Below are 14,349 nucleotides of genomic sequence, written 5' to 3' on the forward strand. Positions count from 1 at the left end.
TGGGTAGAGCCTTTCTCAGCACACAGGCAGAATACAGAGGTTCTTCATCCCAGCATTCAGACTGTTAACTACAACGCTGCATGGTAACTGATCTCTGACGCTCTTGTGCAAACTCCCTGGATACATCCCTCCACGTTCACACGGAAGCACTGATTAACTGTTCCTCAAGTCAATTTTCCCAACAGTTTCGCCCCCTCCACGCAGCAGTTTCACCCAGGCCACCTCTCCCTGCGTTGCTAGCAAGAACATGATGTCAGAGAGTCAAGACAACACGTATGGTATCTGTTCTACTACTGCTCCCTTATCAACAGGGCTTATTACCCCTGCAGAGAAAAAAAAAAAGTTTAACTGATGTGACACATTATATTGTTGACAAGCCCATACCAAGTAATATAATTTTCTCCTCGATGTTTCCAAGTAATTTAATTATTTTCCCAGTAGTTTTCCAGAACATGAAGTTGACAGATTGCCTTGCTTCATCTTCTTCCCTTTCACAACATTTCATTTTACTGAAGACCTTTGTTTTACTAAGTCCTGTCCATATTCCAGCGTTCTTCAGACCACCTACAACACTGATTTTTCAGCAGTCATTACAGAGAAGTGGCAGGCAAGCCAATCTTAAAAGATATTTACACGAGTAACATTTTACTGAAACATGACTTACCAATTCTCTGATGAAAGATCTTGTCGAAGGTTAATTCACCCCTTTCCTCAAGGTATTTCTGCATAACACTGCGGATACTGAAAGAAAATAAGAGGAAAGAAAAAAAAAAAAAAAAGAAGAGTTACTTGAATTTGCTTATTTTAAACATGACCTTTATTAACATATTTTGGAGAAAACGATCACTCAGATGAAACATCAGTGTAAGGGACTGAAGCAAAATGAGACACCGCTGCCCATCTATCGCCTCAACTCGCAGCAAATTATTTTATGAAAATTCAGTCTTCACCTATGAATACTCTTCCAGTCAGCACTTTACTAGCCTAAAATCAGCCTCACAGTCTCAATCCTGTGATTTTTAAGGGTTTTTTTTTTAAAGGTTCTCAAGAGTTTGAGGTACACAAGAAAAATCACTTTCCCCACTGTAAATATTAATCCTATCCAGTGTAGAATATTAGCAGTATTAGTACTTACTCAGCATAGAAGAGACACAGCTTTTACATTTCAAGCTTCACATATCAATAGCCTACACCACACAGCGTGGTGTTGCTAGAATTCCCCTTCAAGAATCTATACTTATCTAATGAAGTCTGAAAATGCTGCAACTGAGCATAAATTGGGAAAAAAAAGCCACCGGTGATTGCACATGGTTCCCTTTGCTGTGTGCCACTACAGAAGCAGGAGCACAACCGTTTAAAGGAGAGCACCCAGGCTGCCCCTGGGTCTGCCCAGCCGGGTTTTTATCCCAGTTGGGTATTTGTGGGTTGAATGGAAGGGCAGTACGGGGCTGCCCCCAGGAGCTGGAGCCCCAAACACCGGCTGTTCTCCCTCAAAAACCGAGGGACCAGACCGCAGGCAGGAGCTCGAGGCAGCATCAGGTGGAGGCCTGGCCTGGCCTTGCCCCGGGTGAGCTGAGCCCTGGGCTCACAGCACTTCCCGGGGGACATTCTGGTCATGGCTTCGTTTCTTCATTCTCACATCAGGTTTTAGCTGCCACCATGTAAAATAAACGTACAAGTCAATCAAAGCTATATCAGGCTGTTAACACTGCAACTGCCATATATCATTTAGAAAATGAGCCAACATAAGCTCCATTAGGCCCCTCGCTTGGCTGCAGTGCACTTAACATCTATTTTGCCTAATTTATAATGTCACAATCACTCATTTAAACCACATTAACAAAGATTTCCTTTATTTGTCAAGTAACCTCAGTATTCATTTTAATATAATGCCTATAAAAATTTCATATGGGCAACAATACAAGTCCATAAATTTTAAAATCAATGCAGCCCAGCAGTACTGTGCCTTGGTAAAACAACTACATTGTCATAGCATTAAGTCAAAATTCCACTAGACGTTTTCTGTTTCCAATTTTAAAATTGATATTTTCATAGGTACTATTTATTTTCATAAAAATAACCACAAATATCCTGTATAAAGTACTCATGCCCTAAACAAGATTGTTAAACATCACTCACATTTCTGCAGAAGACTGAGCACCTAATCCTTGTAAAGCATGGACTCTGAACTACTTCATGTCAGGAAAAAACTAACAGGTCAGTTCTCACAGACAAATTTTAACCTTTTGTGGAGAAGAAAAAATAGATTTCTGTGGTTATTTCTCATCCATTTTTTCCCCTAAAGCCTCTTCATTAACATGTACTTCAGCAGTTTGGGGCCACCAGAGCCCTGCCCAAACAAGCTGAAGACCTCAGACCGTCCTGCAAAGGCTGAGACCATCCCCTCTCGTGTGCTTACAAGGACCCTGTCACCAGAGCTCCTGAAAACCCCCAGACACCAACAGACATCCTTTCCATCAGCTCTGAGGAAAGTATTTGTGCTCCTCCTCAAATGACAACCTGAGGTTTGAAGTCTGAATGACTTGACCAGAAAAAAGTCTATAATAAAAGCCAAGAAATTAGCTCGAAGGCCCTAAACCCCAGTCTAGGAAACTGTTCTATTAATAGTTTTTATGTGTATCTCAAAGCCCCACATGGAACACTGATCTATGAACACTGTGATCCAAAGCGAGAACTCCGGAGGCTAACCACCACATCAAGTTAAACAAGAACTGGGAGGGCTAAATGTTGTTAATCAGGTTTGAGATTATAAATTATTCAGTGACGAACTTGCTAGTCTTCTTATTTGTTCATTAAAAACTACGTCTACTCTCTGTGTATTTTAACAATCTAAACAAAATACTGATCTCAAATGTAGAGGAAGCAGTAAATCGAGATCATGTTCCGCGCTCGGGAAAAGCAAGGTAGTAAAATAAAATTTATCACGTAGCTGATGGAATTGCCAAGTTTGGCCGCCTGTTCTATGGGTGGATTTTTAAAAATACACATCCTAGCTTAACAGGCTTAAAGTGGTGACCGTAAAACTTAATTCTTCTCTTAAACCCATAAAACGTTAGCACGTTGATGGCTCCAGTTGTACCGATGCCATCACGTACTGGTGAGCACGCCCTGCCCGGGGGCTCCTTCCCCTGCACGCCTCTTCCCCCAGGCAGGCCTGTCCCTCATCAGCCCACGCTTACAGGACCACGTACGACGAACCCGCTTTGCCCCACCGAGGGCCACAAACCGCCCCCTCCTCGGCCTCCCAGCTGACCCCTCAGCGCGGCCCATCGGCAGAGTCCCATTCCCACTGATCGCCAGACCATTAGTAACATAATAAGCCTCTTCAATAATAATGACATCAAGAAAGCCTTCCTCTGCTCAAACAAGCGCACTGCAAGAAATTACATAAACATATCTTAGTCTAGACAACGGGAGAAGATAATGAAAAATTTAACGTATGACTGAAGGGTCCAGGAAAACACTCCGGTTGTGTAACGAACAAATCTCTCCAGCCCTTCTCCTCCTCTCCCTTGACATCCAGTACTTCTGGTCTGATGGGTAACATGTCAAAGGAACAAAACGTTTTTGCAGCTACAGAATCTGAACAAATCTGTAAAATGATCACAGGCTACAGGAGCCCACACTGCATTCCAGCTTCTAAACAACAGACTTTCACCTCTTCAAAATCATTTCTCCCTATGCATGTGTAAAAGTAGGAATAAATTACACGGAATGGATTACGACTACCGAGAATAATCACCTTCTAATTCTCACATGTAAGTTAAAAGTAAAAATCCTACTGAGTTCAAAAGAAACAACACAGAGTCCATATATCCTCCAGAAGGATGGAAAATTTTAAAATGGAGCCTAGTACATTCCACAAACAGGAAGGAAGGTTCCCTCTCTGCCTTTGCACATTGAATCATTAGTCGCCCTACACATAAACAATCTGGGATTAAAAGCTGCATTTCACAGAAAAGCAGCCATTTCTAAAAAGCTTTCCGTATCCAAATATGCTTTCAGCGCAAATAACGCACTAATGTGAGAAGTGGACTTTTTGCATAAGTTCATCTCGGTTCACAGCATGATCTACCTTAATAGCAACACTCAAAATAAGCAGAAACAAAAGCTGGCTAAAAATGAAATCCAGGGAGACTTCAGAAACAAAAGCATATCCGACTGTACTGGAGCAAACCCTTTTATCCATATATTTCTTATTTCAGAGAGGAAGAAAATAGCAAACAACAAAAATTTCAGAAACGCTCAGTTTGCTGTCCGCGTATCACAAGTCAACCGAAATAACAGGACAAGTATATTTAGGGAAAAAAAATCAAAAGTCGAGCTTAAAATTTCGTGAGAGATGCCACTTGGACTCTTTGCTGGTTTAACTGGGACCAACTTCTCCTGGTCCCCAGGAACACGGTGCAGCCCCACAGTCAGGGGCAAGGCAGCACCTGTGCCAGGCTCAGAGAGAGCTACCAAAGCGGCGACACGATAAAGAAGTTTGGGGAGAGATTTTATTGCAAATACAACGAGCACCTCGACCCCCAGCAACACAAACGGAACCAGCCCAGGTGCTGCTGGGGGCTGTGGGAGGCAGGGTGCTGCAGCACGGCCGTGGGTGCTCAGCAGGCTCTTCTCTGGCAGCCCCATGGGAGAAACTGCCCTTAAAGAAAGAGCTGAACAAAACCACCAGGCTGGCGAAGCAGCTCGGAGCACGCTGCGAGCCCAGAAGCAGGCGGAAAGATGGCTATCTGCTTCGTCATCAAACTACAAACCGGGAACAGCACAGGTCGCTCTAACCTGGTCAGCTCCTCCACCTCCCCCAGAAAGGTGGTTATGACAAGTGGGAGCTGAAGAATCTCTTGAAAGGAGCTGCAAGCTGCATCTTGAAGCTCTAGTTACTATAGCCAGCATCCCAGTCTTTCAGACTTGATCAAAGAAATCCACTGAAAAGGAACCTCCAAGGTTAAAATACATTCTGTACTTGAACAGCTCTCGCTGTCCCCGAGCGGGCGTGGGGCACGCGGTCTGACAGGACGGCGCCGTGCAAGGTGGGAATTGCCCACCAGAAAGCACATCTTCTGCAAAAACTAGGAAAGAAACACGTTATGTTCTTTTTAAGACAGAAAAGGTGCGTATGGCAAGAGCACCACTCATCCACAATCCTCCCTCCTGGGTGAGCTACGCCAGGAGCACCAAACCAGGAGGTCCCTGAGACAGGGAGCTCAGCGCAGAGTCTGTCCCTGGCTGAGGCCAGAACCGCACGCCAGTGACGACAGCAATAGTTACTCCTGCTGTTCCCCCCCGCCCTCAACATAGCCGTAATATTCTGTGACTCTAAGGATAAGCGTACCCAGCCGAAATAAAACAAACCTGCTGGTGTACGACTGTATCTGCAGCCAGACAGCCCGAGAACAGCCCGCCAGAACAGGCAGCCGGGAACACGACCACAACGGACACGGGCACACACAGAAACTACAAGTTACGGAGCAGAATAAAATAAACAGTGTTCTTTTTGACATCTGCTAAAAGTTCTGCTATTAATTTCTAAGATGCATGGATTCTGTCCCCACGGGTTTGTTATACTAAATTATGCAGGAGTTGTTCTGAAAGCATCTCGCACCCAGGAAAGGGAAAGGGTAAGGGTAAAGGAAGATGCGATGGTGTGTATATGTATACATACTCTTACTACTGGAACTAGAACAAGAAGCTACTTACTATTGGCCTTCTTACTACCGTACCTTAAAGGAGCTTTTAATTATTTATCATAAAAGCGCATTAGTTTTTTTCATAAATCAATAAGAGTTCAGCTTTGGGAGATATTATTCATTGTATAGATGCACAAAAAAGTTTGGCCTTATTGCAAGCATTAAAGAATCATCGCTACATTAAAAATGCGCAGTTACACTCACTAATATATTCATCTTTAAGCCGAAACAGAAAAAGGAGAACAGAAAAACAAAACCAAAATGAAATGGCAGCTTCACAGAGACTGGTTTGAAGAGAGCTGAGTTCAGTATTTAACTCTACCAACATTTCCTGTATCATCTCGGGCAAGTCACAGCCATTCTCCGCCTCAGATCCCCAGTCTGCAAGATAAAGCTGTATTTCTTTTCTGACCCCTCTTTGTTGTCAGGGCAGGTATCATCCTTCTGCCATGTGTGCATCCTGTACCCAGCACATTAAGCTCCCGATGGCTCCTGGCACGTCCAAAAACTACTCAAATGCTAACAGTTATTTCAAGAAAATGCCAGATATTCAGCAATTGAATTACCACTGCCTTTGAGCGCCAGCCCTTCGCACTGCCCCTCGCTGCCTTCCTGCTCTCTGCACTCCGAGCATCCCGTTTCCACACCAATCACCTTCCATTTACTCCTGTCTGCTTTGTCCTTTTCCTTCTTGTTATCATTCCCCGTTTCCCTTTTTCAGATCGCTCCCTCATCCTGTTCTCACCTTGCTTTCCACACCACATCTATCCTGTCCCCTCAGCCCATCCAGCTTTCATCTCTTTCTTCTTCGTCTTCTCATTCTGCACAAACACACCAGCCCGCACACACCGGGAGGTCTCACAAAGCCAAAAAAGACCTGAGCTTGCTGCAGTCAGAAAAGAGCTAAATCTGCTTAGACCCAGTTTCAACTGAGAAAAAAAATCGGAAAGTCTGAAGTATAATACTACCAATGCACCATTAGTAATACAGTTTCTCCTGAGCAGTATTTTTACTGAGGTTTTGCGGAGTAAGAAAGAAAACAAGTCACATAACAGAAGACAACAGGGCAAAGGAAAGAAACATCTCAACATAGAGTAAATCTGTGTGAGTGATTAGTAACGATGCTATTATTTTCTTATAATACGTTCATCACTGGCATGAAGTACCTCTCCAGCTGAACAGAAAACTCCCCTTGAACGAGGCTGTAAACCACAATGAGTCACCAGATCACAGCCCCCGGGTCAGCTTAATGCTCCACTTCAGGGGTGAAAGCGAAGGGCAGGCACTTGATGCGAACAATAAAAAAGAATTAGCTTCCCTCCCATATTAGAGGTAAAAAAAGAGCGAACATATCACAAACCATTCCACTTGTTTCATTTTGTTTCCTCTCAAGACCTGTACCCGGTTCGAAGTTCAGCAGAAGTTAATACTTCTGTTCTCAGATGCTGTAAAAGGTACTTGACACATGACAACTTTTGTTTGAGCAATTAATGGGGACCATTAGACCACCTCATCTGATGCACTTATCTATTACTTGTAAAATTCCATATCTGAAGGGGAAACAAACTGTTAGAAGACTGTGAAAGAATATTTCTGGGCAACAACGAAATAACATGGAAAAAAAAAAAAAATGTTCCTTTTATTCTTTTACTTTTGAGCATCCTGTAATACCACTCGAATACCCCCGGCAGTAACGCAATATCCAACTGACTTCATCATTTAACAGAGAAATAAAAGCGATCATTGGTGCTGCGTTAATTAGCCCACGTGCTCGTTTGAGTCCCGGTCTCAGCCCGACAGCTGAAGCAGCGATGGGTGAACCCAAACCTTCCCCTCTCCCAGCAGCACGGCCCGTCCCCACGCGCCCGCGGAACGGCTCCTGGTCACAGGGCACGAGCAGGGCCCTGCCCCTCCCTGTCCCGGTTCACCCACTCCTGTCCTGTTTTCTGCCCCTGCACACCCTCTAAAGTTTATGCTAAGCCCACTGCCAAGTCATCTCGCTGCAGTGAACTAATGCTCTTATAATTGTCAAGGATGATTAACAGCATATTCCACCCAAGAACCCTGCTTGCGATGGAAGGGATTAAAGCTCAGCAACACTTTCCCACACCCCCCTCTGGCGCGTGCATCTCATCCAGGAGACGAAGCAGATTCACTTATGCAAATTATGTTAATGGAGAAAGTTTACAACAAGGGAGCCAAAAGCAATAGCTATGTAGCTACGGTGTCAAAATACGCGCTATCCTCATGTTCCTTGAGGATCATTTGCATTATCATCGCTGAAATCTGAAACTAATATAAAAGGTTCTAAGTACATGAATTTTTCAGGAATAATCAGACTGAATTGTAATGTCAAGGACTTGCCCTTCCACCAGAACGCTGCTGTAATGAGAAATTACAAGAAAGAGAAAAGGGAGCAAAATCACATCTCCTTGCTCCTACTGCAGTTAAGTAATTTGTCAATCACAATTTTTTTTTTTAAAACAAATACCAAACTACTGAAGACATGCCAGGGTTTTGTTGGGTTTTTTTTAATCTTTCCTTATCTATAAAATGTTTAGAACGTTCTTTAAAAGTAGCATGCAAGTACAAACATTAACTGACCTACCAAGAACTACAGCCAACGTTGACTGAAACACACTACACTCGCCTGTGATTTATTTATTCATTTATAGTCTCAGGATGCGATTTTACAGAGACTTAAATGTTTATTTGCACAATCCAAATCCATCACAAAGTTGCTAAAATTGGACCAAAGATCCTGCCCCAAAGGCCTCTAAACTGGAAAGCAAGACAGGGTCAACAAGTACAATTCAAAGCAAGGCAGAATGGCACACAGCCACCACTTTTTTCTTTTCCTCTATAAAAGTGCATTTAAAAGGTTTAGCAATGCAAGATTGACCAAAAGTGAAAACTATTAAGGAATATCCAGCCTAAAAGTCAGATCTTCTCAGAACTCTTTTAAACAATGAGTTAAAACTACAGAAATGTTCCCATTATTTTTTTCTCCCCCAGAGGAAACACTCCCTTTGAACTGGCAAGCATCCCTCCAGAGCCCTGCATCCCCAATGTCGCAGCAGCGATTCTCCTGAAGCAAAACAGAAGAAAAAGTGTAAAATTGTCTTCATTGATTTTTTGCTTCTCATTGTGCGTTTTAACCTGGCAGCTACTTTAGGGTCTCAGACGTTAAAGGAGACGTGAACAAAGTAACTGTAAGCATTAGAACAATTTGGAAAGAAGACTGGGAAAATCTGGGGTAAACAACAACAGAAAAAAAAAAATAAAAAAAAATCACAGGACTGATGCCCAGAATTGCTTAAACGTGAAAATGAGCAGAATGTGATGGGGAAGACACGGGGAAGCCAGGCTGGAGACGCAAGAAAAACAGCTGCTGATGAGAAGGTGAGGAAGTTTTGCCACCTCCCAGGCGCTCCCTCGGCTGTCCTTGTCGCCCACCGAGCGCTGGGCACGGAAGCCAGGAGAGCCAAAACGCCAAAGCGCGCCCGGCAAACCGCCGCCGCCCGAACCCGACTCCTTCCTGACCGGTGCCGCTCGGGGCACGGCCAGGCTTGTTTTACCAGACACTTAAGGCCTCAAGAGTAAAACGCCTCCCCACGTTTCGTCTTCGTTTCATTTAAAGTTCAGTTTCACTGAGACTCGTATCTCACAGAGCCTGCTTTCCCTTCTGAAATTAAGACAGAAACATAATAAACACAACAGCAGCCCAGTAGCATCCCCAGAGCTGTCACGCGGAGGCTGCGCTCTGTGCTCAGCCCCGCCAGAGGGGTTCTGAACCAGAGTGTTCTACTGGGTCCCCCAGTGCTTCCTGGGAGGAAGTGGAAGCTACTGGGAGCTCTTTTCTCCTCCACACCTTAGGCAGGTCCTGGTGGGTGACGAGCACCCGTGGGTTCCCAGCTCCACGCAGAGCTCCGCGCGCTCCCCAAGGCTGCGGCGAGGCGCGGGGAGCTCGGGGCGCAGCACCAACACTCTGCATCAGCCGGGCCCGCTTTCTGCCGGCGTTTCACGAAGGCTTTGATTTGCACAGCTCTACCAGCTCCTGAGACACCCGCCCTCTCCCCGGCGCCTTGCTCCGCAGGACATGACACGTGCTGACAGGACAAATTCCTGGCGCACTGGAAGGGGACTTGGGGGGTTTCTGTATGGAAGCGGTTTCTCCTCACACTCTCAGAAATTTGTATTTATTTATGCAAGGCATATTTATATGGGTGTTTACTCAGTACTGGAATGATTTTCTTGGAGAAACTAATAAGCACGGGGTGAAGCTCTTTCTGGGGAAAGCAGCTGTATTTTCTAAAGCTAGAAACTGCTGCTCTTACATCAATTTAGTTCAATTAAACTATGTTATTTGGTTTATGCACCTGGACCTGACGGCTCCTGATAGGCTTTCTTCTAATTTTATTAATTACCCCCCCGAAAAAAGCTATTATTGATAAGAAGATTAAACCAGGCCATTCCACATGATTTCACCAGAACAGAAGCTAAGAGCTGCAGACGTTCATTTCCTGATGTCATAGTTCCAGCAGTTCGCTGAAAACATTTCACAGGGGAAGGTCCAGGCGCTGAACAGCCGTCATACCTATAAAGGAGTAACAGCTATCAAAGTTATTAATTTTACTGAAAAGACAAATGTGCCCGTACGCTTCTCCCCTCCCCACACCGAGCGTGCTCGGCGTGCCGCGGCTCGGCCGGTCGCTCTCTGGGGTGCCCCAGCCCCGGCACTGCTCCGGGAGCCCCCACAGCCCCTCCGCACCAGGCAGAGGCTCACACCGAGGCCCCTCACCCGTAACACAACGTGACGCCTTACAGGAGCTTTCCCCCGAAACGCCCCGAGAAGCAACCCTCTGTTTTTCGCACAGTAGCAGAAGACTGTACACTGATCCTTTCCCAGATCACCCTCATTTACCTTTTTTCTTAATTAAGGTAATGACGCCCAAGGGAAGGCCGACATTTCAAAACATAAGCCTCAGCCTTAGAGCATCCCCACAGGAGAACTAATTGGAACGTCTCTCCTAAGGCCAGATCTCTCCTTCCTGCGCCCAGAGATGCTCCAAGGACTGTGTGTGCAGCAGGTGAGACAGTCCAGGGCCTCCACTGCTTATGTGAAGCTCAGAAAATCTGAGCTTCAACTCCCGCATCTGCCACACGTCCTACGTGTCAACAAAGGTACATAATTTATTTTCTAACTGGCTTAGCTTCTGATCTGTACGATACAGGCAACAGCCGTGCCCTTCTTCCAGGCTCTCATTTCTCGTCTCTTAAAGCTGCAAGCGCTTTGCGACAGGACCTTCGTCTTCCCACGCACTTCTCCACAGGCCTGTCTTTTATTAAGGTATCAGACACTGCAGTTACAACAAATAACGACCCGAATTCCCAAGTGAGAGAACACCCAGCTGGTGCGGAGAGCAGCATCCGCAGCGAGCGGGAGCCCTCCTCTACAGGCTCCTACACTGACAGCCCATCTCCATCCCCAAGCACACAGTTTTTTCCTGCTAAAAAAGTACTGTAGCACAAAGCTAACCCGAGACAAAAAGCAAGGACATTTTGTTAGCAGCCCTAGCTTTCCGTATGTATACTAAACGATTTGGAGAAATCCATCTTTTTACTACCTTCTCAGGCAACACTTCTACTGCCAAAGTCAGGAGGCTGAATTTCTAAACAAAACGGAGTTTTTAACTGCTCTGTCATCTATGCTCACCCTGAGCAGGACTAAGCTATTCCACAATAAAAACACAAATGTTCAGTCTCATTCTTGCAATGCTAGTTCAGAGAAAAAAAAAAAAGGTTTTTTCCCTTCCTCAAATTTACTATATGAATATTCAAGCATGTCTTTTCACCCAAATGAGATAATATATAAGATAAGCTTCAGTCTACACACCTCATCCTTCCTGAGCATGTCAGCTAACCTTTGAAACATATATATTACTATGAATTGCACTAAACTGAATGAGCAATGGCCTTCTTCACCATAATCCGCAATAATAATTAATACTTTAAGTAAGGAAGCATGACAGGCAGGGGCAGCGGGCTCAGGCTGCTCTCTGGGCACCCCGCTGAGCAGCACGGTTGCTCAGGGGGCAGGGGGACAAACAGCATGCTCAAGTGTCTCAAAAGCCCTCTCACAGGTATTTCTAGCACATGAAAATGGGCAGGTGCTCTGCTGTCTCCCTGACAGGAGACATTCACCGTTTCAGCAGTATTAGTCGCACCTACTGGCTGGCAAAGCTTTTGGAAGTACAGGAACGTGCAACACATCCGTTCAAGTAGTTTACTACCAGCTTCAAGAAGGCGCCCAGCGAACCGTGAGATGCCCCGTTGAACAGGGCCTCTCTGACCCTGAAGAGCACAAATCCATACCGCTTGCCTCCAACACACACTGCCTCAGGTTCACCCACAGCACTTATCCTAGTTCCCAGAACACTCGCCAGGTGTACACCTCCTGTCCAGCCATCTTCAGCTCTCACCAAGCTGTACTTCCTTTATTCGTTGCTTAAATGTTCAACTCAAACAATGCGATCGAGCACAGCTGCAAAATAATAAATTAAGTTTATAAAACCACTTCATACGGAATCCTTTTTCCTTCTTGTAGTTTCACAAACTACATGTCGATGAAACCATTTGGAACAGTTTGAGTGTCCTGCATGCCAGTTTTAATTTCTTACTTCAAAATTTTCAATTCAATTTTTAGTAAGTCCTGGAAATGGCATAAAAATACCAAGAAACAAACTTGCTTGACACTAAAAAGAAATTTTAAATGTCAAACAAAAACCTAAACTGTTTTGCAATTTTAGACAGCCAAGCTTAAGAAGTTCTACTAAAATAATTTACAGTCATTATTGCTACAAGCAGATGGAACAGGCTTCAATAAAGTACCACCACCTTACGGAGCTAAAGTGTGACACAAATTCATCTGAATTAACCATTAGATCCTTAATCCTCCGTATCATCTCCTATTTAATTCTGCATTCATTGGCACCATTTCTGTGCCAAGCCCCGTAAATGCAGAAGCCTCTGCAAAATCTGGGCCTACTTTTCTGCTGAAAACAGGAAAACAGTACTTTTGAAGATTTCTACCATTTGCATCCAGTTAGTGAGGAAAGAGCATGACAGAGCACAAGGCTTCCCCGAGCCACTACCTTCTCTAAACAACCTGCGCATAGAGTAGGGGTTTGGCATGGACATCACCATCGGGTGAGAGCCTGTCAGACCCTGCTGTGCCACGGCACCGAGCCCCACCACAAAAAAGCCTTCCAGGTCCCACGGGTGCCTCCGGAGACGAGGGAATGCCAACGGGTGGAGGGAGACAGGAAACACCACCCGTGAGCATGACAGAGACCGCACCGACACGTCGGGCACTGGCAGATTCATCACACTCAAGGCGTCACTCGCTTCGTAACACGAGCGTGTCTTGGCGAGGGATTCAAGGGGGAGGCAAGGAGCAGCTCGGCCCAACGCAGGCAGTGCCTCTCAGCTCACGCCGGGGAACGCTGGAAGCTGGTGGCACTGCAGCAGCCGTTTTCAATACCCCCACACCGAGGAAGAGACGTTCAGTGAGTTGTGTCACCTGCAGAAGCCCAAAACTGAACAGTATGCTTGAAGCAACAAAGAAGCACCTAGAACAGACGCAAAGGGATGACATGAGCGTAATAGCAACAAAGGTGAAAAACTGCACAAACAACTGTCAGGGAAATTTTCTTGGAGACAGCGCTCTTAACGAGTAAGCACAACAAGAAGGTGTTAAACAAAGCCAGAGAAAATACTGTCAAAGTACCCGAGACTGACAGCAGAGAGACAGAGGAGGTTTAGCCTGCAATTTAGATGTTACAGAAGTTTCAAGAAGTACAAGAACATGCTGAAGGACACATCAAAGAAACAACTGAAATTCAGAGAAATAGTGATGCCAAGAGAACAAAGCCAAAAAAAACAGAAGCGATGCAGGATACAGTAATGATGCTTAACTCCTAGCACAGGAGATGCCGCTTGGGTTTCAACAATATTCAGCACTGTAGCAGGAAGAAAGCAAATACAAATAGCTCAGGATGGAACTGGAAAAGAAAAAGCAACCTCCGTGCATTCAATGAACCTCGACTGGAGTTTTAACCAAGTTAGTTTGAATACTAGGGAAGAAAGCGAAGAGCACATCAGAGACTGAGAAGGCGAGAAGCAGCTGGGGTGCCAGCGCGTTAGCCTTCACCTCTAGAGATAACTGAGGGAAAATGTCATTTTAGAAGTGTGATCTTAAAGAAAAAACGTGACTGAAACATGCCTTCCCCCCCCCGCCAAAAGGGGGAGGATTGAGAGGAAGGTAGGAGACCAAAGAAGAAGGTTGGGAGAAAAATAAGAATTAACTTGAAAGAGAGGTAATTTCTGAAATCAGCGGGTTAGAAAAGGTGAGAAACACCTACAGCTGCAGCAAGAGAAGCGGGCGGGAAGCCTGGACAGATGCGCTCTATGTTTTGTTACCAAGCCCTTGGTATTTGTACACCGAAAGCAGCGTAAGCTTACGTGATGTTTATAGTAAGGAAGCTTTAATGTTAACTTTCCTGGCGAGGAGGGCTGCAGGCAGCGCGAGGACAGCAGTGCTGTACGCAAACCCTCGGCGAGCCCTGCACCCTCT

At 45.2% G+C, this 14,349-nt stretch overlaps 1 protein-coding gene across 2 annotated transcripts in view; it reads right to left on the reverse strand.

Moving 5' to 3' along the window:
* The window catches only part of GRK3 (G protein-coupled receptor kinase 3), a 73,050-nt gene that overhangs the window by 54,983 nt on the left and 3,718 nt on the right, over positions 1–14,349 (reverse strand). For both annotated transcript variants that reach the window (XM_074921530.1, XM_074921529.1), the window contains exon 2: positions 665–741. In XM_074921530.1, the coding sequence (XP_074777631.1) occupies positions 665–741 (77 nt within the window). The remainder of the gene's footprint in view (positions 1–664; positions 742–14,349) is intronic.

This window comes from Athene noctua, chromosome 17 (assembly GCF_965140245.1).
Source record: "Athene noctua chromosome 17, bAthNoc1.hap1.1, whole genome shotgun sequence".
NCBI lineage: Eukaryota > Metazoa > Chordata > Aves > Strigiformes > Strigidae > Athene > Athene noctua.